The following is a 27,913-nucleotide window of genomic DNA, read 5'->3' as shown; positions in this document are numbered from 1 at the left end:
TAATCATCTTTTAGGCCTGTTGGGAGTTTTTGACACCGAGGAGTTGGATGTGGCTACAAAAATATTCCTCCCACTCCTTTTCTTCTATGTTCATAAAACCTATTGCTAAAAGGTATATTTATGGGGAAACTTTACCTTTGTGGAAAAAAATGGTTAAATATGCGCTTCCGCTTTACTATTCTACAGATACTTTGGTGGATGAATCTTAGGGTTAGGTGCATAGAGGCTGCAGGTAGGGAGGGGTTGTGGAAGGACAGTCGGGTGGTGGGACTAGGGGTTTTACGCACTCTGAGGAACCAATGTTTTTTTTCTCTTTCTCTTCTTTTTGTTACAGTTTTTATTTCTGTAGGTATAATATGCCTCCGGACATCAGGTTGCATCTAAATGTTCTTTTGTATGTTAAAAAAAAAAAAAAAAAATGGTTACTAGATTGAGTGGGAATCGGTTGGTTACATAGTTACATAGTTACTATGGTTGGTTGGTTCATGTATGTCTACTGGGATAGGGACATTGTTGTGCAAATTATGTTCCAATTGTTGTATCCCAGTGGTCCTTTTTTTTTTGCATTCTTTTTATAGACCACATTTGGGCAATGTTTATTACGCTTTGTACCATCTGATGTCTAGTAACAATAAAAAATTTCTTGCAAAAAAAAAAAAAATGGAGCCACTCACGAGCCATTGTCATACACTACCCCATATCACCCACAAGACAATAGGGCATGCCTGTGATTCAATCACATCCTGCTACAAATACATGAAAAACAAAAGAAAAAGGGCCCCTGGCTAAATTATTCAGAAATACAACCATACAGAACAATTTCTCAACAAGCCACTTACCCTACCATGCTGTTTGGCCTGCTGTCTTAAATGTAAAAGTTTGTTAAAGAACAGTTATGGGTGGAGCAAGGACTTTCACCTTCAGTCTGATGTATAGGCTAACATTAGCATGGAAATGTGCAAACATTTTGGGAAGAAGACCCTGGAGTTCTCCTACAATACCCTTTACCAGGTCTACCAGTCTACGTTATTCAGAGAGAAGGAACCCAAGAAAAACTGTAACCCCACATCATGTATACTGTCCAAACCCATTGAAACCCACAGAGAGGTTTTTGAAGAACTTGTCCAAGTTTGTAACCCACAAACCTCTGACACCAAAGGTTCAATGGTGGCTTATCTCCACCATTATCTCAAAGATCTCCAGGAGAAGCAATGGATCCTGATCATATTACACAGCTCATTGGTCATATAAACTCAGTTCCATGCCCTTTGAACCAACAACTAACTCAGTTGGAGCCCTTTGACCCAACATCCACCGATGTGCCTGAAGACAGAGACATGTTTCCTCTTCTCTCGAGACTCAAATCTTGGGCGATTCCAAAGAGCAAACTTCAGGAGTCCCCCTGTACACTTTGTGCAGGATGAGTCTGAATGGTCTGCAAACTTGCCAAGGACAGAAACTTCAAATTGGATTGAGTGTAGCAGTGGGTCTTTTTACTTACAATGCTTGCACACAGGTGCAGGCACCTTTAACTCTCTTCTCATGACTCCATGGGCTCCTAGGCATTCTCGGTGAGGCCATACTTGATGATACATAGGGATCTGGGCAAGTGATTTGCAGCCAGGTAAGAGGCCCTCCAATGTCAGAATCGGTGTGTGAGCAGTCAGGCAAAAGCCTAATAGCACACAGCTTCTCCTGAAGGCCCAGTTACCGTTGAAAGCACATTCACAATTGCCATCAGAGTACTCTATGTACAATGGGCTCTCCATTCTACTGTATCTTTGGGCATTAGATCTGTGACGGTACTAACCGTCACTATGAGTGAAAGACAGATAAGTAATGGTTTGGATTGCTTAAAAATTTGTCAGCAAAATCCTTCATATAGAAATATGAAGATTTAATACCACCTTACACAGTGTATTTCATGATTGGCTGTGAGAGAGACACAAAGACTTTAATTCGCAGACTTCCCTATAATTGGTGTAGGGAATGTTTATTGTGATAAGGTTTTCCTGTCTGTTCCATTGTTACATGTTAATGACCTCACATTGTTCTGTCTCATTACACATAACAGTCCTTCTAATCAAGCTATCGGACCAATCCCTGCTGACTCATTTTCAAGTCCTCATTTGCATGGCTAAGGAGGACCTGAAGGAGGACTACATGTACTTTACAATTGACCAATAGGAAAATGGTTGTCAGGGGCGGGATGTTCCAAATTCTGTATAAAAGTGTGTTGTGTACTTCCAATAAAGGTCTTCCTGTTTGAACTTACATACAGCCTGCCTGGTGTTTGTTCTAATGGATTCCGAACGGCACATAGCTGTAGTTCGGATCCCGGAGCCTTGGATGAGCGAACCATCAGACGTTGCGATCTGCAAGCTAACTCACTAGTAGCAGAGGAGTGTCAGGAGAGCAGAAGCGAGCGAGCAAGGGTCTCGTTACAGGATCCTTCCAGCTGTTTATCTCTGTTACCAGAACTACCCTGGACTGCACTGAGAGGGATATTGCTTGTGATGGTAAATGCAAGTAGCTGTTTGTGTTTTCAACTGAAGTAATGTTTTCATTGATATTTCAAGGGCTTTATCAAGGACATTTTTAATTTTGTAGTAAGAACTGTTATATTAATGTATTTTGTTATTCCTTCCCTAAAGGCAACCCACTGCAATTCACTAAATGCTAGTTTAATATTATTGGGGAAGAAGTAATATTCTTGAAAAATACCATAAATTTCAGTGGGATTATGAAACAAACTTTCCTGGGGTTCGAAGGCAGAAACTCCCATTCACAAGAGTACATGAATTCATTTTACTGATCAACAAATAGTTAAATTTCCTATTACCTAGTTCCTGTTAATATTTCCACATCTTATCTCTCCACCTAAGATAATTTTGGTTAATGAATTGCTATAGTTGTTGCTTAAGGTTTGAAAGATCAATAAATATATCATGGGGCAATGTTTTCTAAAGCATCCCTATCTGATATCAGAGAGAAACTGTTTGGGTTTGTGTTGTCTGTGCTATCTTTAATTGAGATCTATGAGAAGAAAGTTTGCTCCACAACATAGACTTAAAGTGGACTTATGCTTTGCCCATGCAAAGTGCTAGATTCACTTAAATTTTACCCTTACCAGGTTCACAAACTCAGCTTTCTTTAATTCCCCTCACCACTGTGTTCAACCATCAGGAGTTAAGAGAAGATGCCATGTGACTTGGAGCTTAACCAGGACTTAGGCTCTCTCCTTGTGAGATAGTTCTTGGTGTCTGAGCAGCCAATAATCAAACACCAGTGCTGTCACATGAAAGGAAGGGAATTGAGTCACATGCTCCACCATTCCTAGCATGCCACTTCACTCCTGGCTGCTGAAAGGAGTTGTGGGAATGTAAAGGAATGAAAAGCATGTGAAACTCAAGAAGGTAGCAGTTAAAAGAATGTAATGCCTTTCCCTGCATGGAAAAACAGGGGATTATAATCTTGAATGTGAATATGAAAGATGTTGGCATACATTTGCTGTATGTAAGAAACCTAGGGCAACTCATTAGGCAAATTATCAATAAAATAATTATGTATGTCAGACCAAAAAAAAAAAACATCTCTGCAACACATACACAATTTAAATGTTTGTTTCCTTATATATTTATATATTGCAAGTACAGAAAAATACCAGTTGAACTGCCACAAATGTAGTGTGCTCCTAACTTTCTAATTGAGCTGACAACACATTGCCTGTGTTGGACTAAAATCCCAACCAGTGTTATTAGCCCTACCCAGTTCTTTTCTTGGACTACAGAATACCTCCCACATATTTAAAGGGGACAAGTAGAGGGAGGGGTGTTCTGTAGTCCAGGAAAATATACAAGGGAGTGTTGTCATCTCAACAGGTAGGGCCTTGCACTACATAAGCTCACCTAAAGGACATTGCACAGTCAGATTTTAACATGTGTAGCGAGGTTTAGGGTGTTTCACTTTAGGATTCACTTGTGAATATATCCCGCCTGTGATTAGCTGTGAATAGGCAGCTCCATTAAAATAAATAGGAGGTTTTCTGCTCTTGCAACTAACTGCACCCACTCCCATGTAATCACGTATGCAGAAATCACATGCATGGGCATCCGCAAGGTGGGGAGGGAGGGGCAAGGTAGGGAAAGTGCCTCTCCCTGGACATTTCCTGGACTGCTCTAAGAGGGGAATCTATGGGGACCCTGCTCTAAAGGGGGATCTATGGGGGACCTTAGCCTGACCTGGCCTGGCCAGCAATGCTCTAAAGGGGGATTTATGGAGACCCTGTTCTAAAGAGGATCTATGGGGGACCCTGGCCTGGCCTGCTCTAAAGAAGGATCTATGGGGACCTGACCTGCTCTAAAGGGGATCTATGGGGATATTGCCTGCTCTAAAGGGGATCTATTGGCATCTTGGCCTGCTCTAAAGGGGGTCATATTGGCTAAATATATATATGTTCTTTGCAGGGAGAGCCTGGAGTACCTGGTGGTGCAGTAAAACCTGGTAGCACTGGGAATATAGGTGAAAAGGTAAGACTAAAGAGAGATCTATAGGGACCCTGGCCTGCTCTAAAGGGGAATCTATGGGGGGCCCTGGCCTGGCCTGCTCTAACGGGGATCAATGGGGGCGAAAAGGGGCAGAGCATGGGTGACCTTAAAATGATGCCCCATCACTTTGGTTTCCAGTACACAGTAAAAAAAAAAAAACATGAGGCTTGCAGCAAAAGCTCTCCCTTTCTTTACCAGCTTGCAGAAGAGAGAACAATGTTTTCAAATGTAAAAGCCATATTGTATTTCTAACACACCGTGTTGTCTCTTTCTCTGTTTTCTTACTAACTATTACTTCTGAAAGTACTTGCTGCCCATTTCCTGCAAGGCTGTGCTCCATTCTTGTTGTTCACCTATATGAAATGTGCTTTACCACTAGCTCAACCACTTTACCACCGCTAAATTTCCAAATATAGGTTGGTAGAGAGAGCTGATAATAAATATAATGTGCAATAAATGTTTTGTGCAAAGCAATACAAAAACTTCCCAGCGCCCTCTTCAACTAGTCAGCACAAAAAGCCTATTTAAAATGTTTTTAACCTAAAACACTGAAGCAGTTGAAAAGGGGCTTTTAGCACTGACTAGCTGAGGAGTGTGCTGGAGAGTTTTTGTATTACTTTATATATTTCCCTGCCCAAGTGCACGTTCCTTTTAGTAGTTATAAATTCATCTAGTTGCTTGCCATTTTTGCTTTAATAAATCAATTTTTCTATAAGCCAATCAGGGTTAAACAGCCCTACTTTTACCATACAGCGATACATACAGGTTTTGACAGAACATCCTGTGTTTGTACCAAGTATAAAATAATATGTTCTTTCTGAAAAGAGTCAGACAATACCTTGCTACTTTATTGTATCTCTAGAGGTGAAAATACAAGACACTAAATAATGCTCTCTCTGGTCAGGGAACTTCAATCTGCAAACGTGAAGGTGTATTTAAAAAATTCAAAACAATTGAAGCAGTTGTGGACTTTGGGCATGCTTCATAGGCCTCAAAAAACGTAATCAAGGTACACAAAGCATACTTAGCACACCCTGTCCCCTCCTTCTTTTGACCCCTCCCCCCGTCATATTTGCAGGCTGTTCGTAGCTGTCAAAATGACAGGTGGCACTTGCTGTGTATTGCATTAACAATTTAAGCTGCTGCTGTTCAAAACAGAGCTCTTGATTATTTATTGTAAACACTGTTCAGTAGTGTGATTCAGAGATACAATGTAACCTTATTTTTAAATTGCAAATACTCAGTTCAATTCATCTTGAGAACAAAGGGGTGACCTTTAATCTGCATATGATGCCAATTAAAGAAACCTTTACAAGTAACCTTTATTTTTTATAAAATATTTTTCTATTTACTTTTCAACCCTTTGTTAATACTAATCATCTCTTAGTGAAGTAACTCCTTTTAACCTTAGCTAATATTTTTCTGATGTTTGTTTGTTTATTTCAATTTTTTAACCTTTTATATATCATTTTTCTATAATTTATCCCTTTGATTGCTATTTTTTTTTATTGTCACATTAAAAATATGTACAAAACTTTAAAAAAGCCTTTATCTTTATGTAAATAGTATTATAGTGCTTTTTACCAGAATGATAATATTAGTGTCATTGTAAATGGGAAAATTTATAGAATAAAATGTAAATTTTTCATCTACAAAATGACTTGTTTTTTTTAAAACAAACACAATAAAAGTAAAAAAGTGTGTTTTTTTTCACTTTTGCTATTTTTTTTTTGTCTACAGGCTAGAAGATGAATACATTTTTGCTAGACAACATTGCCAAAAGAAAACCCTGCCCATCTTAAAAAAAAAATAACGTACACTGCTCAACAAAAATTATAGGAGCACTTTTTAATCAGAGTATAGCATCAAGTTAGTTCAACTCCTGTGAAATTTACCTGGTCAGTTAAGTAGCAGAGGGGGTTGTTAATCAATTTTAGCTGCTGTGATGTTAATGAAATTAACAACAGGTGCACTAGATGGACAAAAATGAGACGACCTCCAAAGCAGGAATGGTTTGCTGTGTTTCCCAGCACAGTCTCAAGAGCATGGAGGAGATTCCAGGAGACAGGCAGTTACTCTAGGAGAGCTGGACAGGGCCGTAGAAGGTCCTTAACCCATCAGCAGGACTGGTATCTGCTCCTTTGTGCAAGAAGGAACAGGATGAGCAATGGCATAGCCCTACAAAATGACCTCCAGCAGGCCACTGGTGTGAATGTCTCTGACCAAACAATCAGAAACAGACTTCATGAGGGTGGCCTGAGGGTCCAACGTCCTCTGGTGGTCCCTGTGCTTATTGCCTGGCACCGTGGAGCTTGTTTGGTATTTTCTATTGAACACCAGAATTGGCAGGTCCGCAACTGGCACCCTGTGCTTTTCACAGATGAGCACATGTGACAGACGTGAAAGGGTCTGGAAAAGCCATGGAGAACGTTATGCTGCCTGTAACATTGTTCAGAATGACCGGTTTGGTGGTGGGTCAGTGATGGTCTGGGGAGGCATATCCATGAATGGATGCACAGACCTATACAGGCTAGACAATGGCACCCTGACTGCCTTTCGGTATTGGGATGACATTCTTGGACCCATTGTCAGATCCTACGCTGGTATAGTGGGTCCTGGGTTCCTCCTGGTGCACGAAAATGCCCCGCCTCATGTGACAAGAGTATGAAGCCAGTTCCTGGAGAATAAAGGAACATTGATATTGAACACATGATAACATTGAATGGCCCCCACGCTCTCTTGACCTAAATCCAATAGAACACCACTGGAACATTATGTTTCGGTCCATCCAACACCGCCAGGTTGCACCTCAGTCTGTTCAGGAGCTCAGTGAATCCCTGGTCCAGATCTGTCAGGGCATGCATTCAAACACGTGGGGGCCATACAAACTACTGAGTACCATTTTGAGTTGCTGCAATGAAATTTTAGCAAAATGGATTAGTCTGCCGCATTGTTTTTTTACTTTGATTTTTGGGGTGTCTTTGAATTTAGCCCTCTTTAGGTTGATAATTTTCATTTCCATCAAACGATGTGGCATAATTTCCTTCCTAACACATTACCCAGTCCATATAAGATTAGATATCCAGCATGATATTTTTCCCTATTGAGATCTGATGTGTTTTCAAAGTGTTCCTTTAATTTTTTTGAGCAGTGTACTACATTGCTATCCTTAGTAGCCCGATAGCAGAAATATTAAAATTGTTCTGTTCCATGAAGGGTATATAGGTGAATGTGCTGAACTAGTTATGGACAGTAAAACAGAGTACAGAAATAAGCCAAAGGAAGCTCTGGGGCAAAAGGATTATGGGTTACCATTCGACAGCAATTAATACAAAGCACTAATTCAGTCTAGGTCTTCAACTGAATTTGATACAGTAAATCCTTATTGATCTGATTATGTCATAAAATAGTTTTTTGTGTTCTCAAAATGGAGGTGCAAAGCATTTGAGGTTGATTCTTCAATAAGTTTCAGTTGGTAATGTGGGTTTTTAAATCTGAAAATGAGACAGCTCAGTTTCTCTAGCTGTAAGTAAAGCTGGCCATAGATGATTTGAAATTTCGCTGATTCAGCAGGGACTGCCTGAATTTCGATCCATCTAGGGCTGTTCCCATTCGTGAGAAGTCAATCTAGGCTTGTTGGAAAATTTTTGTTCCATCAGAATATCACAGTGGGGAGCATTCTCGCTTGAGTGGATGGGGGAATCCGTTCAGTTTTTTTTTTCCAATCTGCTGGCAGATTAAAAAACTGACCCATGTATGCCCATCTTAAGTGATACTTAGCTGCTGACAAGCGAGATTGAGTCTCTTATGGAAGTTTAGGTTAGATCATTGGTCATTTTTTTCCAGTTTTCCAACACAAGTTTACTTTTATTTTAGTAATACAAATTTTCAAAACATAAATGTAACTAAAAATGGTATCAAACTCAAAAACAAAAATGTATAATATTGCAGTTTACCAATCATTAGATGTGGTGGTTGCATTCATTTTCTTTTTTTTTTTGTAGGATTTCTTTCCCTCTGTTTTCACCTGGGAATCTGACCAGTGACGCAACTCCTGTATTCAATGCATCCACTCTGGATGAATGAGCACAGGGGGCAGATTAGGACAGCAGCATTGTCAATCTGGGGGTAGGGGGAGTGTTAGATTTACTAGCAGATTTAATTACACTAACAAATTGAAGCCAAACTCCAGCTAAAAGCAGTACAGCAAACAATTTTCTTTTCATTTTGTTATAAAGCTTTTACATAAGAAAACAAAATAAATGTAAGCATCCCTGTTTGCTCTTGGGTTTAATACATTTTTAAGGGGTCGCCATATGTTCTTTGCTGAGCAAAATTTTAAACTTTAGAATTTAATACATTTTTAGCATCTTTGAAACTTCTTTCCCGCTTTTATTTTATATTATTTTTCTTCATTTTTTTAGGTAATGCAAGCTACTATTACTTGGCTTCTGATAACTGCATTCTGCAGCTACAATCAATCAAATGGCAGCAATCATCCTCCCTATTCACTGTTATTATTTGACTTCATCACTCTCTGGCATTTCAGCCCACGAACGTGTTTGTACACAGCCCAGTTAAAATTGGAAAATAGTCTGCGTATAAGACTATACAATACATCACGGTCACAGAGTCTAAGAGGAGCAAGGAGCATTTACGCATTGATTCAGTGCATTTTTCTTTTTCTTTTTGGTCCTTTTTTGATTCCTTAAATGATCTGTCTAATAATCTACTACAAATGCCTATGAAATCATATTTGATCATGGAGACATTTACTGTAGCAATTGCCAAGTGTAAACTGACATTATTTCTAAGAGTAAGACTGACATTGGCTAGTGCAAAAACTTTACAAGTTTTATTCATTCACTGTAAAATTTGCTAATCTCAGTAAGTGCCAGTGACAGGTAGCCTACATCATGCAAAAACGGAATTATTGTAATATCTTTTTTTTTTTTTTCCATTTTTTTTTTCCATCGTAAGATCTAAACCATTAGCAGCTATAGTAACACATTGCAAATGTTCAAGTATTCTAATTTATTTTATAAATTGCCAATCATATATTACATTTGCTTCTCTGCATGTTAAAATATTTCACAATCCATAGTACCGCGCTTGTACAGCCTATGGCCCACAAAACAACTGATCATTCAATATTACAATTAGTTGGAGACAAAAAAAAAAAATGGATTTTTGTAAGATCTTACCGTAAAATCCTTTTCTCTTAAGCTCATTGACAGACGTAGTCTTCTTGATTCTCAAGAGCTGGGTTATGTTGTCTCCGCAGGAGTAGGACTAGGCAGAAAGACAAAACGTTCTGGCTCCACCTTAGGGGCAGTCCCTGAGGGTATATCCTCCCTCTCTCTGCTACAGGGAATCAGTTCTGTTCTAAAGCAGTAACAGAGAATTTAACCCAACCCAACTCAATGATAGAGGGGCGGGTACTACGTCTGTCAATGAGCTTAAGAGAAAAGGATTTTACGGTAAGATCTTACAAAAATCCATTTTTCTCTATCGCTCATTGACAGACGTAGTCTTCTTGATTCTCAAGAGCTGGGACATCCAGAAGCAGTGCCACAAATGAGGGGTGGGATTGACAAATCGAATCCAATCTAGAAGGCCCAACCGGTGCCAAACTAGAAGTTTTAAAGGCTCATTATAAACAAAGAATGAGACTAAAGAAAAAAATTTCCAACGGAAAAAAACCCTCGAGGTAGACCACTGGTCTCCTCAAATTGCGGCCTGCAAAACCTTGCGGCCAAACGAGGCATCAGACGATGCCATTACATCAACTTTATAATGTTTTGTAAAGGTATGCACCGACGACCAGGTAGCCGCCTTGCACACCTGGACCACTGACGCCTGATGGCGAAAGGCCCATGACGCACTAAGCGCCCGAGTGGAGTGCGCCTTAACAGGGAACGGGGGCTCCCGACCCTTAATAGAATAAGCCTGTACTACCGTCTGTCTGATCCATCTAGAAATGGTCGCGGCAGATGCAGGCAACCCCTTTTTGGGTCCATCTGGGATCACAAAAAGTGAATCCGTCTTGCGAAACGAGTCTGTCGTTTTCAAGTATACCCTGATCGCCCGGACCACATCCAAGGAGTGTAAAGCAAACTCCCGAGGATGACTGGGCTTAGGACACAGGGAAGGTAACACAATTTCTTCATTCAGATGAAATTATGAAACCACTTTTGGTAGGAAGGATGGATTCGGACGAAGAACCACCTTATCTCTATGAACCACCAGATATGGTGAACGACAAGATAATGCGGCCAGTTCTGACACCCTGCGTGCAGAAGTAATAGCCACCAAGAAGGCCACCTTCTGGGACAACGTAGGTAGAGGAATCTCCCTAATATCTTCAAAGGGAGGTTTCTGAAGAACCGACAACACTAAATTAAGATCCCAGGGGGGTAACGGCGCGTGCACTGGCGGAGCCAGATGTCGCACCCCCTGGATGAAATTCCGCACCAAGGAATGAGTAGCCAAAGGCTTCTGAAAGAAGATAGCTAATGCTGAGACCTGACCCTTGATAGTACTCAAGGCCAGTTTCTGCTCAACCCCTTGTTGCAGAAAAGCTAATATTCGACTAATCGAATAAGACCGAGGAAGGAACCCCAAAGGTTCACACCATGCAATGTAGGACTTCCATGTGCGATGATAAATCTTTCTGGAAGTCGCTTTCCTTGCTTCAACTAGAGTAGGAATAACTGAAGCTGACAATCCCTTGTCCTTCAACACCTGGGTCTCAATAGCCAGGCCGTTAAAGCCAGCGATCGTAAAGCAGGATGGAAGATCGGCCCCTGAGACAGTAGGTCCTCCCTGAGAGGAAGTCTCCACGGGACGTCCGCCACCAGTCTGACCACGTCGGCGTACCAAGCTCGACGAGGCCAGTCCGGAGCTACCAGAATTACTGGAATTCCTTCCTCCTCTATCCTGCGAAGAAGTCTTGGCAGTAACGCGAGAGGAGGGAAGGCATACATTAGCTGGTATTGCCCCCACGGGGCGATCAGTGCGTCTGCGGTTTCTGCTAGAGGATCGCGGGAGCGAGCCACGAATCTCTGAACTTTCCTGTTGAATCGTGATGCCAACAGATCCACATCCGGGGTGCCCCACCGTAGGCACAACTGGTGGAAAACTTCTGGATGGAGGGACCATTCCCCCTGATCCAGAGTCTGACGGCTGAGATAATCTGCCTGCCAATTCTCCACCCCCGGAATGAACACCGCAGAGATTGCTGGAACAAATCGTTCCGCCCAGCGAAGAATGCAAGCCACTACTTTGGCCGCTCGGACACTCTTGGTGCCCCCCTGGTGATTGACATAAGCCACGGCCGTGGCATTGTCCGACTGGATCCGAACCGGGCTGCCCTGGAGCTGCTCGGTCCAGTGAATCAGACAAAGTCTGATCGCTCTCAGTTCCAATACATTTATCGATAACCTAGATTCTTCCGGGGACCAAAGTCCCTGGACAGATAACTGACCGAGAATTCCTCCCCATCCGGATAGACTGGCATCCGTGGTCACTGTCGTCCAATATATTGGCAGAAATGACCTTCCCTGGCTGAGCATCGGAGACCGAAGCCACCAGACCAGAGACTGGTCTGTTTGCTCAATCGGATCTGATTGTCCAGGGATTCTGGATTCCGATTCCATCTGAGAAGAATCTCTTGCTGAAGAATTCGGGTATGGGACTGGGCAAATGGGACTGCTTCGAAGGAAGCCACCATCAACCCCAGAACCCTCATGCAAGTTCGAAGAGAAGACCAGCTGTTGGATAGTAACAACTGGACTGCTGATTGAATCTTTCGGAGTTTCCCTACCGGAAGAAAAACTCTTGTCCTGACTGTGTCTAGAATTAGACCCAGATATTCGAGTCTCTGGGTGGGAACCAGAAATGACTTTTGCTGGTTCACCAGCCACCCGAATTCCTGTAAAGAAATCATAGTAATTTCTATGTTTTGTAGCAAGGTCTGAGGAGACTCTGCATGAAGCAGAAGATCGTCTAGGTAACCAAGGATCGATATGCCTCTTTGGCGCAGAAGTGCCAACATTGGGGCCAACACCTTCGTGAAGACCCGCGGAGCCGTGGCGAGACCGAAAGGTAACGCCACAAACTGATAGTGGTTCTCTTCTACGGAAAAGCGTAGAAACCGCTGATGTCCTGCGAAAATGGGAATGTGAAGATATGCGTCCTTGATGTCTATGGACGCTAGGACATCCCCTGGATGCAGGAAGGCTGCTACTGTGCGAATGGACTCCATTCTGAATCTTCTTATGTTGACAAAAGAATTGAGTGCTCTTAAGTCCAGAATTGGACGCACTTTGCCCTCTTTCCTGGGTATTGTAAATAGGTTTGAATAAAACCCTTGAAACCGTTCTGTCCAAGGAACGTGGACTACCACTCCTTGTTGTAGTAAATCTGTGACTGCTCTCCGCAGATCTTCTAAACGATCCGGGGATAGTCGGATATAGGAAGGGAAGAATCGCGCCGGTGGGAGAGATCGAAACTCGATCTTGTACCCTGACCTTATGACTTCGCAAACCCATTTGTCCGGGATTCTGGAAAGCCATGGATCCGGGAACCGGCGAAGACGTCCCCCCACCCCAGTTATGGGTGGGGGCGCACCTTCAGGCTTTGGACGGTTTATCTTCAGGTCTGGAGGGGGCGGGCTTTTGCTTGCCCGACCAACGACCCCTGACGCCTCCTGCAGGAGCTTTGGAGGACTTAGTTTTTTCACCCGTGGGACGAAAAAACCTCTTGTGAGCAGAAAAAGAAGGCCCTCGTCTTTGACGAGTTCCTTTACCTTTAAAATTTTGCGGTAAAAAGGTGCTCTTTCCACCCGTGAGATCCTTAATGATCTCATCTAAGTTGGCTCCAAATAGACGCTCTCCTAAAAAGGGGATATTAGCCAATGCTTTTTTGGAACCTTGGTCGGCTAACCAACCTTTTAGCCACAGTGTACGCCTGAGAACCACTGCTGAAACTGATGCTCGCGCCAATAATGGAGTGGCGTCTAACGCCGCATCACACACAGACTGTAACCCCTGTATCATTTGTTCCAACAAATCTGATACCGCCTGAGGGACCTCTTCTAAGTCCCGGCGTAACCACTTGGTCCATTCAGTTACAGCCTGCGAAACCAGACCAATAGCTATTATAGGTCTGAAAGCTGATCCAATCAAGGAAAACATGGTGCGAGACATAGCTTCTATCTTGCGATCCACTGGATCTTTAAAAGACGGAGCGTCTTCTAGAGGAATAACCGTGGCTTTATTCAATCTAGCAATTGGTGAATCCACCACAGGTGGTTCTGTCCATTTCTTAATGAGGGTTTCCTCAAACGGATAACGCCTGTCAATGCGTTTAGAAATAGTAAAAGTGCGTTTTGGCAGACGCCATTCTTCTTCGATTGGATTGCCAAAACATTTGGGCAATGGAAAAACCTTCGCCACTTTGATGCGTTTTTTAGTCCCAAAAGGGATTTCAGTTTCAGCTATTTCCGATGGAATACCCTGTAACCTTAAGGTTTCTTGAACAGATACAATGAGTGCGTTTACCAACGCTTCCTCTCGGGCTATGGCGGATGCCGAAACATCCTCCTCGCTGTCTGAAGAGACAGGACCCGAGACACCAATCCCAGATGAAGTACCTGCAACTGCAGAAATAGGCTCAGAGTCTAAATCCGAGGTTTCAGATAATAAGGGGTTAGGCGGGGGTCGCTTTCTTGCGCCCTGTCCCTGACAAGCCACTTCCACCCGGGACACAAAAGTTTCCATAATAGCTGACAATGATTCAATTGTCAGTGGGGTGCTGGAGGATCCTGCAGACCCCTCGAGGGGATCCGGAGGAGATACATGAGTGGCAGGGTTCATGTTAATTCAGGACACCTTTGCCAGCAAAACAAAAAAACTTTTTTTTTTTTTTTTTTTTGTGTGTCTCCCCCTAGCGCAATAGCGCCCCTCAGAGTACCTGCTTCTCGATCCCACAGAGAGAGAGAGGGACCCCCAAGGCTCACCAACCGATGCAGTGAAGTTTCCAACCAACTGCAGTCAGCGTCTGTCTTTTACAGACTGGAAGGAGCTGTTGCTTTTTCCCGGGTAGAAGGACGTGGCTCCGCCCCCTGTGTATGCCTTCCGGCGTTCCCAGCTCTCCACGAGGTAGCTGGGCTCACGAAACATGGCCGCCCCCATAGAAGAGACATAAGACTCCAAAAACATGGCGGCCGGCGTGACCTGAGGACATACATGCACTTGGTCTATGGCAAAATGGCGGCGGACCGCCGAAATTGTTTTCCCAGCACATCCACCTGCATCTCTGCTAAGAGGCGATATATGGATCTACAGGAGATACACTACAAATAAGGTAGGATTATACCTCCTATGTCTGCTGTAATGTTACAGTCTGCTGGGTAGAGTGTTAGCTCTCAAACCAAGTCCACTTCTCACAAACACATGCTGTATTACAAGGGGGACTTGTAAGTATCAGATATATACTGACCATATATGGAGGGGCCCATAATTCATACTGCCTCATAACGAGGAAAGAAAAAAAGGGAACGTTTACTCACCATACCGAACCGACAGGCACCCTCTCTTCACAATATCCTCTCCACCGGGGTGGGGGTTTGTGGACCACTCCGGACGCCTCGACTCTCTGGTTCCTGGCGTCCAAGCGAGACTTTTAACTCGCAAGGTCAGTCCCTCCACTGGGACTCCGTCGCGGCCGACCCAGCGCGGAGCTCTGGTCTGCACGCGCTCGTAGGCAGAAACCGGGGTGACCACTGGATCTCAACATCCAGCCCGTCGCCCGGCCCCGCATACTTACTTGAATGTGTCGCGGCCGACCAAGCGCAATGCCATGGTCTGCGCGCGCTCGTAGGCCGGCTGGGGTGACCACAAGTGTCGCCCAGTCCGGCATTTTTGCTTGAAGATCTCACAGGAAAAACACTGGAGAAAAACTACCTAAAAAATGTCTTTTTCTTAAAGAAAAAAGTCTTGCCAGGACCAAAAGATCCCAGCAAGGAACTTAGGTCCTTACTCCTGAATAGACAGAAAAAAACTGATTCCCTGTAGCAGAGAGAGGGAGGATATACCCTCAGGGACTGCCCCTAAGGTGGAGCCAGAACGTTTTGTCTTTCTGCCTAGTCCTACTCCTGCGGAGACAACATAACCCAGCTCTTGAGAATCAAGAAGACTACGTCTGTCAATGAGCGATAGAGAAAAAAAAATTAACCTATCAATTGTACTTAAAAAGGATCTTGCATCCCCCCCTCAAAAAAAAAACAAAAAAAAACCCCACAGCTTAAAAGGAATTATACATAATATAATCCCTGGCTTCTCCCTGCAGATTAAGTTGATGTCATGCTCCTTTTGATAAGATCACAGGGAATGCTGAATATTCCCGGTCTCACAAAAAAAATGCTCTTGCATTGTATATGCTTGCATGATTTTGGATATTCAGTATTCCCTGGCATCTCACTGAAAGTGCTGTAATGTCACCACCTGCAGTGCAGAAACCTGGGATAAGGTAAGTATAGTTTATATCCTTTTTCCCCACAGTTTATTTACTTTTATGCAGCAGTTTATCTTTGGATAGGGTTCCTTGCCTGTTAGTGCAAGATTCATTTTCATTAAAAAAAGTTCTCATGGAAAGGCATTTTTTCATCTAGATCATGGGTGTCTAAACTTTTCAAATAAAAGCCCAGTTTACTGTCCTTCGGACTTCAGGGGGGCCAAACTGTGGCCAGTTGGAGTAGAAAATGCCCCAGCATCAATGGGAGTAAACAATGCCCCATCATGGTTTTACTGGGAGGTATAGTGTCTCATTATTGGCATGAGTGTGAGAAATAGTGCCCCATCACTGTAATTAGTGGAAGGAATAGTGCCCCATCATTGGTGTCAGTGGGAGGAATAGTGCCCCATCACTGTAATAAGTGGAAGGAATAGTGCCCCATCATTGGTGTCAGTGGGAGGAATAGTGACCCATCATTGGTATTAGTGGAAGGAATAGTGCCCCATCATTGGTATCAGTGAAAGGAACAGTGCCCCATCATTGGTATTAGTGGAAGGAATAGTGCCCCATCATTGGTATCAGTGGAAGGAACAGTGCCCCATCATTGGTGTCAGTGGAAGGAATAGTTCCCCATCACTGGTATTAGTGGAAGGAATAATGCCCCATCATTGATATCAGTGGAAGGAATAGTGCCCCATCATTGGTGTCAGTGAGAGGAATAGTGCCCCATCATTGGTATTAGTGGGAGGAATAGGGCCCCAATATTGGTATCAGTAGAAGGAATAGTGTCCCATCATTAGTATCAGTGGGAGGAATAGTGCCCCATCATTGGTATCAGTGGGAGCAATAGTGCCCCATTATTGGTATCAGTGGGAGCAATAGTGCCCCATCATTGGTATCAGTGTGAGGAATAGTGCCCATCTTTGGTATTAGTGGAAGGAATAGTGCCCCAATTCAATTTTTTATTATTTTGCACTATTTGCAGTTTGCATGCACTTTACTATTTGGCTTATTTGCACAGTGATATTGTTGCTAGGCACAAAGTCGGCTGTATATTTTAATATACCTTCAATAGTGCGTTATTATTGGTATGAGTGTGAGGAATAATGTCCCATCAATGATGTCAGTGGGAGGAATAGTGCCCCATCATTGGCATCAGTGGAAGGAATAGTGCCCCATCATTGGTATCAGTGGAAGGAATAGTGCCCCATCATTGGTGTCAGTGAGAGGAATAGTGCCCCATCATTGGTGTCAGTGAGAGGAATAGTGCCCCATCATTGGTATCAGTGGGAGGAATAGTGTGTTATTATTGGTATGAGTGTGAGGAATAATGTCCCATCAATGATGTCAGTGGGAGGAATAGTGCCCAATCATTGGCATCAGTGGAAGGAATAGGGCCCCATCATTGGTGTCAGTTGTAGGAATAGTTCCCCATGCTAGATGTCAATGGGAGGAATAGTGTCTCGTTATTGGTATGAGTGTGAGGAATAATGTCCCTTTAATGATGTCAGTGGGAGGAATAGTGCTCCATCATTGGTGTCAGTGGAAGAAATAGTGCTCCATCATCAAAGTGTCCCGAGGACCAGATAAGGGCAAGCAAAGGGCCACATTTTGGAGACCACTGGTCTAGATAAAGAATCCAGTCAAATTTAACCACACTTTTTTTTTTCATTTGCTGTGTATAAACCAAGCAAACCTATGCCCAACCATTTTTTGTTGCATGTATGGCCATCATAAGCCTTACATATACTAATCTTCTTTTGGTGTATGAAACCCTGAACATTTGATAAACTGGGTAGACCAGTCTTTCTGCTATTCTGCCATATCAGATTGGCTTACCTATGCTATCCTTGTAAAATGAATGTTGACTATAAGTTAAGTGTTATGTTTTATGGCTCTAAAGTTGTACATGAGCATTACTTCTCTATACTATTTTGAGCCGAAATGAACTTTTGCGAACATTTTAACTGACTGTTCAGAAATCATGCTGATTGGAAGCACTTATGTACAAATTCAGCTGTGTTCTGGATAGAACCTAGGTTTTTGGAGTAAAACAAAGTGGGATATTTTTCACATTTGGTGGCTACTTCATTGAATGAACGCAGTACATACCCCCTTTCATCATCCCCACTTCATAGCATTTTCGCAGTCGGCAGGCTTGACAGCTCTTTCTCCTGTTTTTGTCGATGGTACACTGATTGGTTGCGGGACACATGTAGTCATTATGACCTGTAAAGAAAATAAGGATCTTTGTAAAAATCAGCTGGAAGAGAATTGAAGTGCATTAATGACCCTGATAACCTTTTGTCCTGGAGAGGGTTTGATAGTGAAAGCTTTTATTCTAAACATTCAATTAAACATAGAAAAGTAAAACAACCAGTGGTAATAAAGTCTTGACAAAAAGGTTAACATTTCTACACTAAGAACTATAAACCAAAATAAAATTATTATTAATTTTTTTTTGTAAGAATACAAACAGTAATACAATTTACCATATAGACTGTAAAGAAAAAGATGGCCTTTTTGAAAATCAGCTGGGGAAGAAATGAAATGTTTTTATGACCTCGATAACCTTGAAAAAAGTTTGGTATCAGATGTTTTTCTAAGCATTGACTTCACACAGATATGTTTTACTTTTATCAGATTCAATGCTGTCAGGCATTATTTTAAAAAAAAAGAAAAAGCTTTGAAAAGAAAAAGTTTGTAACCCAAGTTGCCTTCCTTTCTTTATCTTTTCCTCAAGGACAACAATTAGACAATTCTGGTTTGTTGATGTCTTACCATTAACTTTATAGTGTTTTTATATACTGTAGTTTCTTCATGTATTAAAGCAGAAATACGCTAAAAAAAAAAAACAATGCTGACAGGTAGGATTTTAATGACAGAAGAAACACTATCAATAAACTGATCAGTGGCTGTAGCTCAATAAACTGATCAGTGGCTGTAGCTGATTGGCTGCAGCCGCTGATTGATACAAGTTTTCCAGGTATGTCCATTTAACAGAAGTTGATATAATGATCAACAGGGAGCACCACACACAGAATCAAATGCACCCAGTCCCTGCTGAACCAACCGAATTCCAATCTATCTATGCCCAGCTTAAAGCTTGTTACCGCAACACTTCATATTCCTGACATGTGGCTGCTGTACCATATACTTGTAGGTGAAAGTATCCAGTTCTCTTTGTATTGCTTCTTTTGTGTGAAATCGTTTGTGTTCCTGCTAGTCCCCTTGATTTCCTATTAAAAACTGACCACATTAGGCAGGAGAGCACACTGTGGTCAGTTCTCTAGCTATGCTGGGAACTCATTGTACCCTCCTCCAATGATCATACTTGTCCTGACAAGCCCCTTCTGCACAGCCATTCACTGGGCATCTCAGTGTGCTGCTGCCCAGTGTGTGTGCCCCCCCCCCCCCCCCCAAGCTGTTATGTATCTGAGAACAGAGGGAATGTGCTCACTTATAAAAAAAGAAGGGGAAAAAAGGTATTTATAATGTTTTTTTTTTTTTATCTATACAAACATATTTTGCCTTTCATCTCTATTTTGAACTGAATGAGTTGTTTAACAAAGTGATCATTTACAATCACTTTAAGTTTCCCAGCCCTCCCCATTATTAAAATCAAGCAAGGTTACAGCTACCCCTCACAGATATTTTGCCTAAAATATTGGAAGGAACATCATCTGCATATTTGTGGGCTACAAATCAAAACCACTGTGGTAGAAAAATGTATAGGTTCCCACTGGCTGTGTTGCTCATGGTAATGAATATCAATTATGGAACTTATCATTACCACGCATAGGGTATGTCCAATACCAAGGAAAAAAAACTTCTTAATGTGTATTTCCACTTTTGCAGTCAAATTTGAGAAACCCCCACTATATGTTTATTATGTATTATAAATTACACAGCATAACTAAAAATATTTTTTAATCTTTCTTACCTTTCTAGTTGTTTCTCTGGTGCAGGGTTAGACATAGGACTGCAAGTTATTCTAAATAGTTTCAAATTAGAGGGACAAGCTGAGAAAAGTGCATGAAAACACAATGTACCAATCTAGCCTTGAAATATTTACCCTTTGCTAAGGGTACTACTTACTTGAAATGACTTAATTTATTTTCCCTGAAAGCCAAGGCCATGTAAAATAAAATGGTGGCAGAAAAAATGTTCTATGTTGCGTGATATTTGCATAACTGTGTTTCAAATGTACAAACCTGATTCCCAAAACGTTGGGACACTGTACAAATTGTGAGTAAAAAAGGACTAATTTACAAATCTCATAAACGTATATTTTATTCACAATATAATATAGATAACATATCAAATGTTGAAAGTGAGACATTTTAACCACTTTACCTCCGCTCACATGGAGGCTACTGCGGCAAAGTGCCGCGATCCCGTCCAGCGACGTAGACCTACGTCGCTGGACTCCGCCCCTTGTGGGCGGCGCTCACGAGCCGCCGAAGGCTCGCTCCCGCTGTGTTCATTCACAGCGGGAGTCGGGCCAGAGGAGGAGCAGCGGCGATTGAGTCTGGAGATCTGCCCGCTGTGTGTAAACACAGCAGGCAGATCTCCATAGTGACAGGGACTGACAGATCGGAGTGTTCAGCATAGCTGGACATCCGATCTGTCCTTCTGTCACACAGTCACCCCCCCCCCCACACGTCAGTAAGCACCAGGCATACATTAACCCCTCCCTCTCCAATAAAATTAACCCCTTCCCTGCCAGTGTCATTTTTACAGTAACAGTGCATATATATAGCACTGATTACTGTAGAAATGTCACTGGTACCCCCAAAAGTGTCAAAAATGTCAGTCAAGGGTCCGATCTGTCCGCCGCAATGTTGCAGTCCCGCAAAAAAATCGCAGATCACCGCCATTACGCGTTAAAAAAAACCACTACAAATGACAGAAATCTTTACCTTAGTTAGTAAACGCAATAACTTTTGCGCAAACCAATCAAAATACGCTTATTGCAATTTTTTTTACTAAACATAGGTAGCAGAAAACAAATTGGCCAAAAATTCAAAAAAAATTTGATTTTTACATTTTTTTGGGGGGGAATTTCATATAAAAAAATGTGAAAAATATTGTTATTTTTTCAAAATAAACGCTCTTTTTTTGTTTATAGCGCAAAAAGTAAAAATCGCACAGATGATCAAATACCACCAAAAGAAAGCTCTGTTTGTGGGAAAAAAAGGACGTAAATTTCGTTTGGGTACGGCATCGCACGACCGCGCAATTGTCAGTTAAAGTCGCACAGCGCCGAATCGCAAAAAGTGGCCTGGACGGAAGACAGCAAAATCCTCCGGTGGTAAAGTGGTTAAAATGTCATGCCAAATATTGGCTTATTTTGGATTTCATGAGAGCTACACATTCCAAAAAAGTTGGGACAAGTAGCAATTAAAAGCTAGAAAAGTTAAATGTACATATAACGAACAGCTGGAGGACCAATTTGCAACTTATTAGGTCAATGGGCAACATGACTAAGTATGAAAAGAGCCTCTCAGAGTGGCAGTGTCTCTCAGAAGCCAAGATGGACAGAGGATCACCAATTCCCCCAATGCTGCAGGGAAAAATAGTGGAGCAATATCAGAAAGTAGTTTCTCAGAGAAAAATTGCAAAGAATTTGAAGTTATCATCATCTACAGTGCATAATATCATCCAAAGATTCAGAGAATCTGGAACAATCTCTGTCTGTAAGGGTCAAGGCCAGAAAACCATACTGGATGCCCGTGATCTTCGGGCCCTTAAACGCCACTGCATCACATACAGGAATGCTACTGCAATGGAAATCACAATATGGGCTCAGGAATACTTCCAAAAAACATTGTTGGTGAACAAAATCCACCGTGCCATTCGCCGTTGCTGGCTAAAACTCTATAGGCCAAAAAAGAATCCATATCTAAACAAGATCCAGAAGTGCACTCTGGGCCAGGGCTCATTTAAAATGGACTGTGGCAAAGTGGAAAACTGTTCTGTGGTCAGACGAATCAAAATTTGAAGTTCTTTTTTAGAAAACTGGGACGCCATGTTATCCGGACTAAAGAGGACATGGACAACCCAAGTTGTTATCAGCGCTCAGTTCAGAATCCTGCATCTCTGATGGTATGGGGTTGCATGAGTGCATGTGGCATGGGCAGCTTACACATCTGGAAAGGCACCATCAATGCTGAAAGGTATATCCAAGTTCTAGAACAACATATGCTCCCATCCAGCGTCGTCTCTTCCAGGGAAGACCTTGCATTTTCCAACATGACAATGCCAGACCACATACTGCATCAATTACAACATCAAGGCTGTGTAGAAGAATGATCCAGGTACTGAAATGGCCAGCCTGCAGTTCAGATTTTTTACCCATAGAAAACATTTGGTGCATCATAAAGAGGAAGATGCGACAAAGAAGACCAAAGAAAGTTGAGCAACTAGAAGCCTGTATTAGACAAGAATGGGACAACATTCCTATTCCTAAACTTGTGCAACTTGTCTCCTCAGTCCCCAGACATTTTCAGACTGTTATAAAAAGAGGAGGGGATGCCACACAATGGTAGATATGGCCTGGTCCCAACTTTTTTGTGTTGATGCCATGGAATTTAAAATCAACTTATTTTTCCCTTAAAATGATACATTTTCTCAGCTTAAACATTTTATATGTTGTATTCTGAATAAAATATTGAAATTTGGAAACTCCATATCATTGCATTCTGTTTTTATTCACAGTGTCCCAACTTTTTTTAGAATCGGGTTTGTATATTTTCAGAAAAAATACACTAAAAATTAACTTTAGTGCACACAAACAGAATATAATACACATCTATGTGTTAAAATATAAAACATGGGGTTATGTCTAGTAAATAGATGCTTGATTAGCTGCATTACAAGTCACAGTGTCCAGGGAATGACAACTCTGAACCTGGAAGTGACACAAAGCTTGTACTATACATTACATTAGATGCAAAGCTGATTGGGGGTTCCCCAAGCTCCTCCCATTAGGCATCATGACAAAGTTTATTGCATTCCCATGCTCCCTGGATAACTTTTGCTGAAAAGCCAGTCACTGGCCAAGGTCAATCACAGTACCAAGCTCATGGCTGAAGCTGCTATGTAAATGGGAACAAATATACAGTAGGCATTATACCAGTTTGGCGTCAAAAGTGGAAATACACTTTTAGGCTTTTCACTTTCTGAACATACAATAAAAAGATCATTCTACCAAGCAGATTACATTCATGTTCATAGGAAACATGCATGTCTGTCACATGCACAGTATTTGGATTTTGACTGCCATATAGTGTTTATGGCAATTTTTTTTACAAATAACTTATTCACATCAAACTGAATAATATAAATAAACAAAACAACAATCAATGTAAATTATTTTATGGATAACACAAACAAATGCAAACACAAGGACATTCATTCATGGCACCACCATAGCATCTTTTTAGCGAAGGTTTTTCTGCAACTTTTTTCAATGTAGATAGGCTCCCAGAGGACAATTCTAAATAATTAGAAAATCAACACAAAGTAAAAACTATTATTTTACAATATTTAACATGTAATGTTAAACATTCTGCAATTATTCGTGTGTTCTTTTCTACCAGTTGCAAATTAAAATAAAAAAATAAAAATAAATTAAAAGTCCACCCACAGTCAAGAGGCTGATTTTAATCAGTTTTCCTTAGAGTTTGGCAAGTACAAGAAATTTCTCTTCTCCTTTTTATCTGATTTTATAAATCACAATACTTTTAAAAGGCTGGCATTAGATCAATGCTACGTCTGCCTGTAGTAAAATTTAACTGGTTGTTTTCTGAAGGTAATATGAATGTGCATTGTACTGTAAACTACCTAAAGCACAATTGAACGTTTAGTAAAAATTAGCTAAATACATTAATAGTAACATAGTTACCTAGTTATTCTGGTTGAAAAAAGACACCAATACAGTACATCCAGTTCAACCAACACAGAAAAAAAAAGAAAACACATACAAATAAAAAGCCTCCATATATACAATCGTATACTCACAGTTGATCCAGAGGAAGGCAAAAAAAAAAAAAAAAACCCCAATAAAGCATGATCCAATTTTCTTAAGCGGGGAATAAAATTCCTTCCAAACCCCCAACAGGCAATCGGATTATCCCTGGATCAACTTTACCTATACATTTTAGAAATCCAGTTATATTGTGTGCATTTAGGAAACAATCCAGGCCTCTTTTAAAACAATCTACTGAGCTGGCCAGAACTGGCTCTTGAGGTAGTCTATTCCATATTTTCCCAGCTCTTTCTTTCCGTATTTAGAAATGAAATCTATTGTCCTTTAGACGTGAAGAGTGCCCCCTTGTCATCTGTGATGACCTTAAGGTGAATAACTCTACACTAAGTTCACTATATGGACCACTTACGTATTTATACATGTTTAACATATCCCCCCTTAATCTCCTCTTCTCAAGAGAGAATACATTCGGTTCAGCTAATCATTCCTCATAGCTGAGCTTCTCCATGCCTCTAATCAGTTTGGTTGCTCTTTCTCCAGTTTTCCAATATTCTTTTTGTGACCCCTTTTTAAATATGGGCACCATGTTGGATTTACATCAATCCAGTGATGCTATGCCAGTCATTAAAGAGTCCCTAAAATTAGAAACAATTGCTTTAAAATGAATTATTTTAGGACCGGTGGGTGTATGCCATCTGGTCCAGGTCCCTTTTGACCTTTATTCTGTCTACATATTTCTGGACCATATCAATTTTGAGCCATTGTGGATCATGTGGGGCTGTGTCAATATCTCCACATGATGGGCATGAGTTTTCCCATGCTCCTTTCTATACACAGGGCTGAAGAAGGTATTTCATACATTTGCCTACTATTGATATATTTGAAGGATTTCTTTGGGTTTGTCTGACTCTCTCTTGCAATTTGTTGTTCATTTCAAATTTTTGCTGCCTTTTTACATATTTTATTATATTCTTTGTAACATTTAAATGATGATAGTGTTACTTCATTTTTAATATCTTTTAAAATCTCTTTTCTAATCATTTATAGCTTTTTTTACTTTGGCAGTGAGCCACATGGGTTTTATTTTTTAGCCTTTTAAACTTGTTGCTCGTGGAAATATATTTTGCAGTGTGTTAGCTTCGTTATCGTTTGTCGTTTTGATGAATTCCCATTTCTGTTCTGTGTTCATCAATGACAATATTCCCTCCCAGTCCCAGACTTGGAAAATTTGCTCTATTAACGTTAAGTGTTTTTATCTTTCCGGTATGTGCTTGTTGTTTACAGCTAATATTAAATTAAATCATGTTTTGGTCACTGCTATCTAGATGTTTTTTTATATGAACATTAGTAATAAGCTCTGCATGGTTTGCGATTACCAGGCCCAGCAGAGCACCATTCCTAGTCTCTATGAACTGTAAAATAAAATTGTCTTGTATGCCCTTTAAATGTTCCTGCAGTGCCATTACTCCAATCAATCTCCAGGTAGTTAAAATCCCCCATTATTATTATGACTGTCCAAACCCTTTCAGCCCTTTCTATCTGTGCAAGGAACTGAGTTTCCACCTCTTCATTAACAATGGGTGGCCTGTAACAAACTCCAATGATTTACTTTTTTTATTATCATTTTTAATCATTTCAATCAATTTTACAAAACACTTAAAAAGAAAGGAAAGTATCTCCCCCCCTCCTTATTTCCCACCCCGCCCCCTCTATTTCTCTTTTGATATCACAGACTACTACAGTGTTCTACCCAATTTCTTTGTAACTCCGATATGTCCTACTTATACTGATTCCCATAATTTTCCCATATTCGTATATAGTCTCTAGTTGTTTTAAAGTCTTTCCACTTTTCCACTTTATTAAGAAACTGTCAACACTTTCTTCATCCCTGCTACACATGAATTCCATATTGAATATGTATTTGACTCTCCCACACCATTCCCTAACAGTGGAAAAGTATATAAGATGTTACCCGATCTGGAGGGAAAGAGGAAACTTGCTTTTATTGAAAAATGGGAAAGGGAAATAGGAGTAATTTTAGAAGAACACGAGGAGAAAACTGTACAGAGAGCCACACACTGCACCGCCAGAGATGTGAATACCATCGAGTTTAACTATAAGTGCCTCTCGAGATGGTATATTACACCGACTTTTTTTCCAATGATTTATTTTAAACTATGCACACCCATATGTAGTTCCATCCATAATGCTCCAGCCTCATCACATTTTCAATCAATTAGGTCCTCTTTCACACTCTCTTTGTGTCAAGGTCTTACCTTGCCTTCCTGTTGGCAGCCATCCTGGACATGTGCAGACTGCGGTCTCTTATAAACTCTGTTTGCATCATCACTTGTCTGCTGCCTGGGCGTCGTTCAGTGATGATGTTGCACACCTGACTATATATATCACCTGATGGCTTTCAGACCTTGCCCTTGCATTTGTGCTCCATGGTGCATCACTAATAGCAGTCCTCTGGTCTCTGTGGTTTCTCCGTGCAAGACTTGGCTTGGCTTATGACCTTCCTGGCTCTGGATTCCGCATCAGCAGACGACCCCACATCAGACAACGACTCGGCTTTGGCAGACTACCCGCTTCTGGACTCTATCTTGGCTTGGGTGACCTATTCCTGGACTCGATCCCGGCTTGGATGACTACCCGCTTTTGAACTTGACCGAGCTTCCTAGCTGTTCTTGATTTTGCTCCTCTCTCTTGCTGTGAGATTATTATTGTTGCATAAAAAAAATCCCTTTATTTTACTTTATCTTCATGTGGTCTGGTTTCCTGGCACCCTGACAACTTGAGATCACTTCTCACATAGAGACAGACACCACCACCTTTTAGTTTTACCCTGTCTCTCTGAAAGAGAGCATATCCAGAAATATTAATATTGCAGTCATATGAAGAATGAAGCCAAGATCCAGCAATACTGATTAAATCATAGTTTTCTTTGGGCACCAAAGCTTCCAACTCACCTATTTTGCTTGAAAGACCTCTGGCATTGGTGAAGAAAAAACTCCTCCAGCTTTCTCATAAACCTCTCCCCAAGCACAGCAGACCCTCCTTCCATTTAGGTACAAACCATCTTTAGCATAAAGCTTGTATATTAATACAAAAAGGTGCATAAAGTCTTACAGTTTATTGTCTTTAAAAAACAGCCACAGCTGGTGGAAAAACCAGTCCCCCACCAGCATGCTTTAGAGTTAGACCCTTGCTGAATTAGAACCAGAGTGTAATGTTCTGGTACCTTTGGGTACCCTAATTACTCTTTCATAAGTGTATGCGCCCCGCCATTCTCTTTTGGTAAGGTGCGCATACACCTTTAAGACTGATGCTGTCATCACTGAGCGCCGGACTGGATGGCTATTTAGATCGCCGGCTCTCACTCACATGTGTTCGTTCAAAATGCTTTGTGCCTTGATGCTAACCTGTCTTGAAGCTCTCATGCTTGCAAGCATACCTCGCTGACGGAACCACGCTGCGCTGATCCCTGTATCCCGCTACCGGATCATCCGCTCTTGCCGAACCTCTCCTCTGCTACATTGCTATTAGTGATAAGTACCCCACAGGGGAAACCTCTATAACCTTTATACAAAAGCTTACACTATCTAGCTCTGCATACTAAGGACTATTACTACATCTGCATTATCTAAGATTGCTAGCTCTTGAGCCTACTACCACCTGTTCTTGCACTGGGTTGATCTCTCTTGTATGTCCACCTGCTACTCTGTCATCTGCTACCATACATGATTGCTAAACCTATCTGCATCCCATCTGCTACTATCTTACTTTCAAGAACATTTCCTTTCAAGTGTCTGTCATCAACCATCTCTACCCAACCTGTCTCTTCAGCCTATCA

General features: G+C 41.4%; 1 protein-coding gene across 1 annotated transcript in view; it reads right to left on the bottom strand.

Annotated features, from left to right (window-relative positions):
- The window catches only part of ESR1 (estrogen receptor 1), a 273,637-nt gene that overhangs the window by 113,404 nt on the left and 132,320 nt on the right, over nt 1-27,913 (bottom strand). Inside the window, exon 3 of the mRNA XM_082250152.1 lies at nt 18,177-18,293. Coding sequence (XP_082106278.1) covers nt 18,177-18,293 — 117 coding nt within the window. The remainder of the gene's footprint in view (nt 1-18,176; nt 18,294-27,913) is intronic.

The sequence above is a fragment of the Pelophylax lessonae genome, assembly GCF_965119305.1.
Source record: "Pelophylax lessonae genome assembly, chromosome: 3".
In the NCBI taxonomy this organism is placed as follows: Eukaryota; Metazoa; Chordata; class Amphibia; order Anura; family Ranidae; genus Pelophylax; species Pelophylax lessonae.
The sequence above is the reverse complement of the archived record's forward strand: the minus strand, read 5'-3'. Positions and strand labels throughout refer to the sequence as shown.